This window comes from Columba livia, chromosome 7 (assembly GCF_036013475.1).
Source record: "Columba livia isolate bColLiv1 breed racing homer chromosome 7, bColLiv1.pat.W.v2, whole genome shotgun sequence".
Taxonomy (NCBI): Eukaryota; Metazoa; Chordata; class Aves; order Columbiformes; family Columbidae; genus Columba; species Columba livia.
Window position 1 is genome coordinate 33000648 of NC_088608.1, and position 12266 is coordinate 33012913.

Genomic DNA, 12266 nt, shown 5'->3' on the forward strand with positions numbered 1-12266 from the left:
CTTAAACTTTAAAAATTGAATTTCAGGCTCTTCCACTGTCCTTCTTTTCTGCCATGCTCTTTTGACTGCAGCTGGTACCTACCACACTGTGAAGTTCTCTTGGGAATCTGTTAGCCTTTTCTTTACCTGCATCTTCTGAAGCATCAGCTAAAACCAAGACTGGTAATAAGCATCTGGCAGCTCCTGTTCTTGTGTATTTCCACTTATCATTTACCTGTTGTTTGCTGTCCTTGGGGCACTGTTTAACCTACTGCTGGGAGTTAATAGGTGCTAATCTTCCAGGTGAGATCTCTGCATGAGATGCTAGTAAATGTCTGACTAAGCGGTATCTACTAGAGCTTCTCTGCTGTGTCACTTGTGCTGAGCAACTTGCAATCTTCTTCTGTGTACACAATGTCTCACAGCATCCACAGAGGGATGATTTACCTCCTGCTGTGCCTGTAGTAAGGTTAAAGGACATACAGGAGTCATAAAGAATTCGGGAAAGGCACCTAAGTATCCAATGTTCCAGGTGAGTGTCTTTGATTACTCTGCTTCACTTGTCTGACTAATGGCTGATAAAAAACTCTGGTCTGTTTCCAGGTGTGAGGTGACCTCATAGAAATGCACTTCGGGGTGGCTTGTCACCTGGGTTGTGGTGACAATTTCAACTAGCCTGAAGCGTTCCTCTTGAAGGGAATTGGCAGCGCATGAAGCTTAGCATTTGACTGGCTCCTGTTTTGGGCACAAAGCCATGGGCGTTCTTCTGGAAGGAATATGCAGCTCTGGAAGCTACGGCTCCAACTGCTGCTCTGTGAGGCCAGGGCAGGAGCTGCTGTTTTTAAGCTGCTGAGAGATGCCCTAAAGGGGGGATCCAGGCCCTCCTGGTATTGATAGCAAGTCCCTGCTGACAACTGGGCTGAGGAGCCAAGAGCCTTTCTGCGGTGCAGCAGGGCAGATGGGTGGTTCTCTGTAAGAAAGGGCTGTGTTGGTCCATGAGGGTTCATTCCAGGTTTGCTGATCTCCTGCTGGCTGAATGAATTACTTCTTCCTTTGATATTTACATGATTAAAAGGGAACTCCATAGCTCTGCTTAGTGTCAGTTTCCCGTAGGAAAGGGAATGTCTTTTCTCGGGGGGATAGGTCTGCACCCTTCAGTTGATGTTTTTTGAAGAGCGAACTGCTGACAGGCTGTTTTGCACCGTCACCATATGGCGCATTGCCCTGGGCAGGTCCTGTGCTGACAGAAGGAGAAAAGCTCCCAAAAGCGTGGAAGTAAACAAGAGAGTGGGAGAAATCCTTCTCAGCCTTTGCTGTCAGTAGCACTGGATTTTTCTTTTTATTTTTTCTTTTCCTTCAACCACTCCGTTCCTTGCTGGAAGAGAGTCCTGACACTGGTGGTTCTGTGCTCTATGGTAGCTGAGAAGACAAACGATGCAGACAGGTGTCTCCTCTTCTGGAAAAGAACAGCCATGGGCTTAAATGCCTCTGGGCTTTGGCATAGTGGTGAGCACCTTGTTTGGGAGCCTGAAAGCTCCCTGCTCGCAATGACCCCTACCGCCTTTATCCCTGCCTGAGCAGCTGCCCTGTCTTGACGGTAGCTTGGGTTGGACAACATTAGTTGCTCTTAGCGCTCAAGTGGACCATGGATATAAACCAACCCTGTGTTTTAAAGTCCAGCTGGTGTTCTGTTGCCATTTTATGCGCTATGGTCTGGGTGAAGCACAGGGACCTTCAAAAACCTTTGTTCCTTTTGTTGCTGATTGTTTCCAAGAGGAAAGATGTGTGGTTGATACGTCGGATCTCACAAGTGTCTGCTGTATCTGTGCTGCCCTCTGCTAGTGGCTTTCAAATGTTAACTGAAAATGGAAGATTTAGCCCAATGACAAAATACCCAGCACTACAGTAGGAAATGTTTAACAGAAATTGTCAGCAATGTAAACCCATGTGCTTTAGGGCATGGACAGACTTCTACAGAGGCCAATGCACTTTGGAAAGACAAATTGATAGAAATCTAGTTTAACAGGAATGTATTCTTCTGTATCTCCGTCCATGCCATTTTTAGTACTTATGTATTTTTGATACTCATTTGGCTCTTGAATATCAGTGAGACAGAACTGATTTCTGCTCCAGTCATTTTAGTATTTGCAAATGTTTCGGTTGCTCTATAGATAGCAATCTGTGCAAACAGCTGCCATGTGTGTTTCTCATGTCAAACAGCCAAATTCTATTTTCATGCTATGTTTTATTCAATCCAGAGAAATCCATTGACTTAAGTAATACAGTGCTTTTGTAGCTAAGAAAGGAATGTGGCCTGAGGAATCATGACAGAACCTTTCATGTTTTATATTTGCAAATGCTGTACAGGTTTTTGCAGTGCTGGCAGTGCAAGCTGAAGGGACTTATTGCTAACTTTGTAATCCAAGACTGGCTTTGTTTTAAAAAGGATTTGAGGAGAAATTCACTGGCCGCCCTTCCCACCCCCCATGGCAGAAGCAGAGCACATGTGAAAGTGGTTTTGCCTGTCACAGACCCAGGTGGTGTCTGTCCCCTCCTGTTTTTTGAGGCTTCTGCAGAGGGAAGGATTTCTGGGAGGTGGTAACAGCACCTGAGGGTGTGCTCACTAGTGCCTAAACAGCCTCAGTTCTGGGTTTGATTTGAATTTGCCACATTGCAAAGGGAGAGGGAATGGCTGAGAGTTGAAGTGGGGGGGGGTGGGTGTGACTGCCCCTCTGTAAACCCTATAGATGGGCACAGGTAAGTTTTGCTTAGTTGCAGAGAGGGGTGAATGGTGGTTATTCCCAGGGGCAAGGCCTGGCACCGGGCCACAACCTCTATTTGGAGCTGGGAGTGGGTCACTGGCTCCAAGTACAGTTAAGCCTCAAACACATCCAGCTTCAGGGGTGTGGATGGCTTCACTAATTTTGGCAACTCAAACACTGAGAACAGATTTGTTTCTAGGTATTTAAGTGTCTGGCTGGATTGAGGACCATGTCTACCTCAGCTCATGTCCAAAGCAGGGAATATTTTCCTTTCCCTCCCCCTTTCTCTCTCTCCTCTGCCTATTCCCAGAAAGCAAGCCCCTGGCTCCTGCAGTGTAACATACATACTCAGAGGGTCTCTGTGCTCTATTGGGGCAGCTGGAAGCCTTTCATTAACAAACTGCTCTACAAAGATTCACTTGAGGTTTACTTCACGCTTCATTGGAATGTTTGTTCCATCTTGTTTCAAGGCAATGTTACTCCAGCTCAGAATAATAATCTTCATCCTAGATTCCGTGGTAGCAAAGAGAATCACTTGAACTACCTGTGTCTGGTTTGTAAATCTTTTTATTAAAAGAGTTGTTTTTTTCTTTTCCACAGTAGTAAAGCTTTGGCACTTACAGTATAAAAATAATCACTGATCATAATTACACCAAATTCCTCTTTGTCAACTGCATACTAAGTGTCTTCAATACATTTTATTCCCATATAAAAACACTTGAAGGTCAGGGGAACAAAACTGATAAATAACAGTATGAGATACAAAGATACAGCTAGAAAAATACTAGGATCATTGAGAAAGATTAGGACTGTGCATATTTTAAATATCACAGTGATTGGATTTGCTGTTCCTATCATATTGCTGGCTGCACGCTTACGTGAAAGCAGAAGTGTTTGGTGGACTTTCCTATCTCTAAACTTCAGTAATGTTGTACTCAAATGTTCTTTGCGTAGCATGGGAACCTTGAATTTCTACACCCTCTCTCCCTCCCCCTTAACATTTTGATCCTCCACCAATTTGTGATTTAGCATCTCCCCTCTTTAAATTTGAAAATAGTGACTGGTATTCAACACTTTGAGCAAAACCAAGACAATCACTATCAATCATGAGAAAAGTCTGAAACACTCCAAGAGTGGCGCTTGGAGAAGCTGTGAGTTGAGCTTAAGCTGGGAAAATGGCTCCAGAGCAGAGGGCCATTCTCAAAAGATGCAGTTTGGCTAGCATCACTCCAGTTTGGGTGGTAACCATGGCAGATAGGTATTTATACTTTGGTTTGTCTGTTGCCATTGCCGCAAGAAGTCTTGCTGGATGTTACTTTCCCCGTGGATGTTGTGTGTCTGCCTGTACATCTAGGGGCATGAAACACTCAATTGGGCAGTTGACGTTCTGTCAGGAGGGAAGGAAATCAGTTAGTGCTCTGTCCTGTGAGGACGGACACTTTTGCGGTGTGCTTTGGGCTGAGGATTGTTGCCAGCCTGTGTAGCTGTTCAGCTTCCTCAGCACAAAGCACACAGCTGTTTTACAGCAGCAAGACTAGGAGATCACTACATGCACTACCACCACAGCCAGAGCATGCAGGCGCATCCCAGTGCTCATCAACGAGAAGTCCCACTGATGATGTGTGGCACTGAACACTGTGTGTGGACGCGTGAGCTTCAGCATACGTCCTGTGCTGTGCAGAGTGAGGGTTTGCTGCATCGGTGGCCACCACACGCTTCTGACCAAGCAGAAGGCTGCACACTACTCTCATCCCCTGAACCCTACAGACCCCACCTATCTGTGCCACAGACCAGACTGGCATTAAGGGAGGGCAGAGAAAGGAGAGTGTACTCACGGTGTTTGTGGCCTGGTGGTACCGCTGTGTAAACTGTGTGTAGGTATGGCCGGCAGAGCCTTCGGGGGCCACCTCCACGCTGGGTCTGCGGCAGTTGTCACAACGCCAGCCCTAAAGAAACAGAATGCGCTGATGTGGATGGCCGAGGGGCTGCCAGCATTCTTATGTGTGGGCACAGCTCCACCAGCACCACTGAGGTTGCTCCAAATTTATACCACACAGACCCCAGCTCCAAGTACTCAAGCTCTCTTGCTAATTATTTTTTTCTTATATGGGCCTGTTTTGACCCAACATTAGACACTGTCTGACCTAAAACGCAGAAGTTTTAGGACTGCACTCCAGCACAGCTTCCTCTCTCCATTCCCTGTGTTAAGTGTGGCAACCTGCTTACCTGCTGTCCTCCATAACAAGTGCAGGAGCAGATGGCCCCAAAGTACTCCTTCTGCCACTGCTCTCCAACCTGGTACATCTTCCCATCATCATAGCACGTGGTCTCATCTGTGGAGGGACAGGCAGAGCTCAGTTGCATGGCCTGTGCTTGGCCTGAAGCATTCTCATAGTAGTTCGGTGATGGGAACAGGAGCCTCTGGCCAGTACGCTCTCCCTGTCTGATCAGAGGCTCACAGGCTGGCAGCAGGAACATCAGTCATTTTTATAGCTCTCCAGCCACTTTAAACTAGAACATGAGGGTATATGCCTGACAAGAGCAATGCAGTTTAATTCACAGTGTGAAGTCTGGAAGATCTTCAGGGAACAGGCCCTACAGAGCACCACTTAGTGCAGTGACATGTCCCTCTTGTGCGGCTCCCGGGCCAAAGGCAGAGAGATGCTGAGTATGCTGTGACCTGAGCTGACAAAAGAGGTTTTTCTTCTTTTTAAGCTTGGGAATGAGTTTTATGCCTTCAGCTCTTGTGAGAACAGATTCAATCTGACACTGAATCAAACATACTGATATTCTGCCTGCCCCATGGCAGGACCTTAATGGGAACATCCCTGAGATGCTGAAACTTCAAGTAAGAGCTCAATCAAGTTGCCATCAGAAGGAGACTTACGAGGTTCGCACTTGAATTCTCCTTTTCCATTTCCAAGGCAGGTACAGCTCATCATCTGGCCATTCTCCCCTTGACGGTCCCACTTCTCCCCAATCTTGTAGTTTACACCATTATCATGGCACCACTCTGGAGAGGGCAGAGGAACAAGAGAAGCAGGAGTTATCTCCCATGTTGCAGCAATGCAGTGGGAGGAGAACAGCTTGGTGTTGTCACAAGGGCAGGAGAAAGAATCTCTTCAGCTCATGTATGTCCCAAGGAAGAAGTGGGTTCCTGCTGGAAATGGGTCCAACTCCTGCAGCTTTTAACTGCTGAGGACTGTTACAGCTCCAGGAAATGGCTAAAGGCTCTTAGGAAAAAAGTAGGATGTGACAAAGAGCAGGGAGGGGGAGAGGAAGGTTGGCTAATAGGAAGAGAGATAAAAGAGAATTTAACAGACATGGGGCAGGGAGTGAAAAATATTTTAAGTGCTCTTTTTTGAGCAAATACCCAGCAAAAATGTATTACAGTGATTGCAAAACACAGTAGGTAAGCCATGTGTAACAGATGATGAAATATAAATATTAATTCTGTAAAACAAGTGTCTTCCTTGCAGTTTCTCCACTGAGGCTATGCAAATTGCAGACATACTTTCTTTGCTTAGCTTACTCCACAGTTTAAAAGCACACTTTAAATTAGTTGGATATGTGTTGTGTTAAGCCACTCAATCACAGACTTTTGTTCCGTTCCCTTACATGAAGTTTGATACCCTTCCATGTAAACCACAGCCTTATAAATAATAAAACTTAGTGCCCCAGCAGAGCTTCAAAGAGCAGCTGAGAAAATTAGAAAACTCGTTCCACAAGATGCTTTGTAAAGGTTGTCTGCAATGCAAAACAGACTTGGCACTTGCTGTAATACCAACTGAAATCCACACAAGTTGTCTGGCCCACTGCAATGATGTATATAATTAGGAGATGAAGACTCAACCATAATTCAAAAGTGTCTTCTTAAATGCCTACTCGAATACTATCATTTAGGCATCTTTCCTATCTTTTACATCTGACAAGGGCAGGGAAAAATCAAACAAGCACTTATCTTTGGTGAAAGTCATTATGTATCAGTACAATATTGATTGTTGCTGATGCAGTGAATGGCAACACTACATAAGCTGCATAGCTCAGAAGTAACCAAAGTTTTCCATCACTTATGATGCAAAACATAGATTTGGTTTAAAAGCTTAAGAGCCCATATTCATTTGCATCATGTTTGGATCCAGTTGGTTCTGCCAAACATGCTATTAGTGCTCAGGGAGTTTAGAGACAGGGATGGTCAAAAGCAAGCTACTCACTAGAGGAATCGCATCTGAAATGACCACTGCCAAAGCCTAAACACTGGCACCAGAGTTTAAAGCCAGTTTCAGATAACCTCTCCCACTCCTCGCCAATGGAATAGAAGGAGCCGGTGTAAGTATCAAAGCAGGTATCGTCAGCTGGCTGGTTTGGTCCTTCAGACACTGGAACAAAAAAGGAACAGGAATCACACACAGCAATAGGAACTACTGAAAGACAGAATAATTTTCATTGAATATGTGTTGTTTTTTTTTTTCTTCTTACAATATCCTGGCAGTAATGGAGCTACCCCATGGGCATATACTTGATGGTTCTGTCAGCAGTCCAGACTCCCTGTGATTTATTTTCCATTTGCATGTGTCAGAGCAGCCGAATGATAAAAAAACACCTGATATGAAGGCTATTTTCATTTTGATGGGCCAGGTTTCAAGCAAGTTTTTGCATTTGCTGCTGGAGAGCAACCACCTGACTGAGCCTGTTTTGAAGAGAAATGTGCTGTGCGATGCTGGGAAACAGCAGGAGGTTGGTAGCTGCATGTACACCTTTTTGGGGACAATTCAGACTCTAGCTCATGGCAGGAGGATGGAAGAAGGAGATCAGACCTTATAGTCATGCTGTTGCATACAGATTTCCACCTTAGGTGTGTACCTTGATTGAAAAGTGGGTGTTCTAGAAATACCAGTTCAGTGTGTGACAATCAAGCTCAAGAGTTAATGCTCTCTGGTCAGTCTGTGGCAAACATAAGGTATTTGGGGTGCTGGAAGAGGAGAAACAGCCTTATTTTCCCAGGGAGGTGGGGGCACTTGGAGGTCTGCATGGAGAAGCTTAATGGGTAGACAACATAAACCCTTCAATCTTCATTTTTTTATTCTCCCATCCTGCCTTCTTCTTCTTCTTGATCTCAAAATACACACAGGAGGGGATGAAGGGAGAGAAAAGGAGTTCTTGACCAGACCCCTGTGCCAGTAAAAGCAAAACCCATGTCCCACAGGGTGTGTGTGGGCTCTAGGCTTTACAGCTGTGGCAAGTGCTGTCTCTGACCACAAATACTTGTGGTTGGCCACACAGCTTTTAAGCGCTGCCTGTTTGTGCTTAATCAGCATCTCTGCAGGCAGCCTGCCCTGCTGATGGACCTTCAGGATGGTATAGGGGTGCTGCTAGATAACCAAACCAGAAGCAGTGGCAAATGACTGACAAAGCAGTTACAGTGGCCACTGGCTCCTTCCCGTAAGCATGGTGTGTTATTGTGACAGCAGAGCTTCACTGCTGGGCTGGAATCTGCCACACCAGCATGATCTCTGACTTCTTTCAGAGCAGTTAATACCAGACCTCCTGGTCTCAGGCACTGACCCGACAGAAGCACATTCTTCACGATTAAACGACAGACCAGAACAGCTCAAGTCACACTATCAGTGTGGCAGTTAGTTATCCAGGATCAGTGGACTTCACAAATCACTTGTCCTAGTGTCCTGCAATGAACTCTCCTTGTTAGCAGAAGTTTCCTTTCTGAACTATTCTCAGGCCTGAGCAGCAGGTTGTCTTGAGTAAGGGAAATGAGGCAGGAACCACAAAAGGTTCACCTAGACTCCATAAAGCTTTCACTTACCAGTATTTCCAACTGTAACCACCTCCTCCAGCACCTTTTGTCTCCGGTGATCTTTCAGGGCTTCCACTATTATGTTGTAAGTGGCCCCTCTGGTAAGACCAGTGAGCGTAGCACTGGAGGAAGTGCCAGGAACCCTGAACTGCAACAAGAGGCAATGCCAAGTCACCGGAAAGAGAAGAGGGATTACTCCTTAGGTGTCACCCCACTCATAGGAAAGACAGGGTGTTTAGGTTGATTCCTATATCATGATGGAGCCAGCCCATTAGACATTCCGAGAACTTCAGATAGCACCAAGTTAAACTTGACTACTCTGGACCATGGCTCGTGTGTTATTACTGTCATTTCAGGGAAACAAACCAAGGGAGACAAAGGAGAAGGGCTAAGGGTGTCTTTGATTTGGAGAAGCAGCACCTCAGTCTTCAAAACTCCCAATCACCTCCCTGACTGCCCCCTTCCCTGGTGAAATGTTGATACTGACAGCATTTCAAGGGCTTTCTGTTTTAGCAATTTTAGCCCGTAGCCTTCTCCATGAAGAAGAGGAGGGAAGCATTTATCCTGCTCTCAGCAACATGTTAAAAAGACTCTTTAAGAGCTCAGTTACCTGCAGAGTATCTTCATCCTGGCTGACTGGCTGACATGAGATGATGTATTCAGAGCTCTCCAGCAATGGCCTCCAAGAGATGGTTGTCTGAGAAAGAGCTTCTTGACCTGTGGTGTCGTTGTGCCTGGGCCCACGGGAATGAGGGTATGAAGGTTCAACTATGATAGGCACTTGGTACCCAGGGATTTCGATCGCTTCATCTACATTTGGCGGTTGCCGTCTCGACCCCGGCCTAAGGGGAGTTGCTGTGGTGGGTACAGGCCGTCTGTAGCCATGTTCCTCAAAGAAGACTTGTTGACCCTGGTGTCCTATTGTCTGTGGGTGCCCAGACGTGCCTGGAAGTTGGATACCGTTTCCATTGTCATACCTATTGTTTGTCAGGTAAGGGGTCCCCTCGTCAACAGAAGGTACGTCGAGAATGTCGGGTTGGTTGGGGTGCGGTCTGGTAATCAACGTGGGAAGCTCATCTAGCCAAAGAAAGGTTAGAAGCCATAAAGCAAAGCATGGCAAATTAACAATATAGAAATTTAACAGCTAGAGTGGATGCTGTACTCTGCTCCAAGCAAAGATTAGCAGTCATCCCAAGATGCAACACACTTTTTATGACCTTATTGTGATATGAAGGTATTTTCTATCTCTCTGCATATTTATATATTATATAAATATGTGTATATCTTTCATACATAGGTATAAGAAGTGTGTTGGTATGAAATTTTCATACAACTGAGCAACACTTTTGAACACTGCAACCCAAAGAAACCATTGCTGCTTAAATTAAGAAATAGTGAGATACACAAGAAATGAGATAGACTAGAGATATTCACAGATTATCAGTTTAAGAAAAATTACTGGTGCACAGTAGCAATCTAACTCCTTGATCACATTCAGATATACAGCTGGTATTTTGCTTGCTACAGGTATCTCAGTCTCACACTGTAGAGTGTGTAAAGAGACATGCAATGGGCAAATGAATGGATTCTGCCTTTGATGCCATCATGTGCTAGATGGAAATACAAGTATTAACCCTGACTTAATTATCACTTAGGTACCCAGGCAAGTATCAAGCACCACACATGTTTTTCTGTTCTTAAGTGTTCAAACACAGCTAAACGTGATTCATGTAACTTCATAATCTTACCTCCTGCATTCTAGACAGAAAAACCTCCTTACAAAGCCTATTTGACTCATGAAAATGTGTGGCTGAATGGTGTGAACAGGATATTTTAAATAATGTTATAATTTCAGTCCTGAGAATGTATTCCCCAAGGGGAAAACATCATGTCCTGCTGGCACACAATGACCCAGAGCTTTGTTTTACCTGTCCTTTTTCTGCCAACCAGCGGTTCGCTCTTTTGATTGTTCTTCACAGCAATGATGTAGATGATGTATTCAGTTCCTGGTTCCAAACCTAGAGGGGGAGCAAGGACACAAAGCAGTCTTAAGTTAAGAGTTGCTTTTCTTTTGTCATTTTGTGAGATCTACGGAAGAATGAGAGGTGGGTATGACTATAGTATGGGTATGCATGTTTTGGATCTGAGGTTTTCAGAACAGTAAAGAGTCCAGCCTCCTGCTCCTCAGAATGAGTTTGAAATCTGACACTGCAGACACAAAACATAACAAGTCTTCAGAATGTGTGACTGATGAGGTGCCGGAGTCACGTTTTTTTTCCTTGAATGGATGACAATTGCAGTGGCAATGGAAACAGTTTGTGAACTGTTCAAATCTGATGGTTGATCTGATCAGAGAAGTGTATTGTGTTTGTAAGGTAGATGTGCTCAGAGAGTTGCTGTCATTAGGAACAACAGCAAAGTAACAAAACTTTGCCTTTCTCTTAGCTGATCATCAACACATTTTATAATTAGGCCTTCCCCCACCCTCTTCAAATTTAAGTGTTTCAGGTGAAGAGCTCCCAAATAAAACAGAGACAGGTACCAGTAATAGTAGCCTCAGTGGTGCCAGGCCGAGGACGAGGCAGAACCTCCTTGGCTGGTGAGCCAGGTTTCTCATATCTGATGATGTAGCCTGTGATCTTGGCTCGTGGAGGCTGCCAGGTAATCAGGAGGGAGTTGCTTGTGGTTGTAAGGAAGCGCAGATTAGAAGGAGCATCAATAGCTAGGTGAAAACAGAAGGAAACAAGTCAAATGTGGTAAAAGCAAGCATATTCTTCACCTGCCCTGCATCTTCTGACACCCTACTCAAATACAATTGCTGTAAGTTACAGTAAATACTATATGTGATCAGATATAGGCAACTTCTGCCTGACCATATGCAGTTATAATGTATTAGTATGAACAGAAAAGTCAGCCAAGATCATTACCAGTGGAGGCGTCAATCACTACGGGGGAACTGCGTGCATTCTCGTTCAGGGTGTAAAGGTAGATCTTGTAGTCAGTGCCAGGTTGCAAGCCTAAAATAACGTTGAAACATAAATGTTAGCTAATCTGAGAAAGCCATCTAAAACATTTTTCATAAGAATGTCTTTCAACGACAACTTCTTGGAGACTAGTCTTTGTGACTCATATCTTTTCCCACCTTTTATTCCTATAGTATTTCTCATCAAGGAAATTTACTAAACAAGAACCTGCTGTAGCTTCTGATATGACCCTCGAAGCTTCTGCACCAGTAGAAGCCCCTTACTTACCAGTGATAGTGTAAGTCCGAACATCAGGGCTGATGGTCCTTTGAATGGGGTTCTGGCCACTTGCTGGGACAGCATCAACTTGGAAGCCAGTGATGGTCTCAGTCTTGGTTCTCCAGGTAATGGTGATGGTTGTCTCGGTGGCATCTGTCACACGCGCCCTGCGAGGGGGACTAACATCTGCACCAGAAAGAAAAGGTCTCATGCCAGTACTGTAGAGATTGCGAATCTTAACAGCTAAGTGTTTGTGAAGGCCTTTGCTGGAGCTTTATACAGAGCCTTGCTTTGACAGAGAATAGGATCTCAGCCTCTGCATCTAGCAAAGCACTATTGGTCATTTGTGGAAGATCACTACTTACTTTCAAGAGTGGTGACCACCCCCTGGGCTGGTCGGCTGGTCAGAGAGTCCTTCAGGGCATAGACACTCACTTCATACTTGGTTGCCACCTAGAATGGACAAAGTTA

The 12266-nt window shown here is 45.0% G+C and overlaps 1 protein-coding gene across 5 annotated transcripts in view; it reads right to left on the reverse strand.

Moving 5' to 3' along the window:
* Window positions 1–2999: 2999 nt before the first annotated feature.
* FN1 (fibronectin 1) overlaps window positions 3000–12266 on the reverse strand; it is a 54085-nt gene continuing 44818 nt past the window's right edge. For 4 of the 5 annotated variants that reach the window (XM_065069095.1, XM_065069094.1, XM_065069093.1 and 1 more), the window contains 12 exons: window positions 12161–12248; window positions 11805–11981; window positions 11481–11570; window positions 11096–11275; window positions 10482–10571; window positions 9164–9630; window positions 8563–8701; window positions 6956–7120; window positions 5629–5754; window positions 4968–5074; window positions 4577–4687; window positions 3291–4128 (listed from right to left, as the gene is read on the reverse strand). In XM_065069095.1, coding sequence (XP_064925167.1) covers window positions 4054–4128; window positions 4577–4687; window positions 4968–5074; window positions 5629–5754; window positions 6956–7120; window positions 8563–8701; window positions 9164–9630; window positions 10482–10571; window positions 11096–11275; window positions 11481–11570; window positions 11805–11981; window positions 12161–12248 — 1815 coding nt within the window. In that variant the 3' untranslated portion in view covers window positions 3291–4053. Of the gene's footprint in view, window positions 3248–3290; window positions 4129–4576; window positions 4688–4967; window positions 5075–5628; window positions 5755–6955; window positions 7121–8562; window positions 8702–9163; window positions 9631–10481; window positions 10572–11095; window positions 11276–11480; window positions 11571–11804; window positions 11982–12160; window positions 12249–12266 lie in introns of those variants that run through there. The other variant, XM_065069092.1, reaches the window with a different exon arrangement.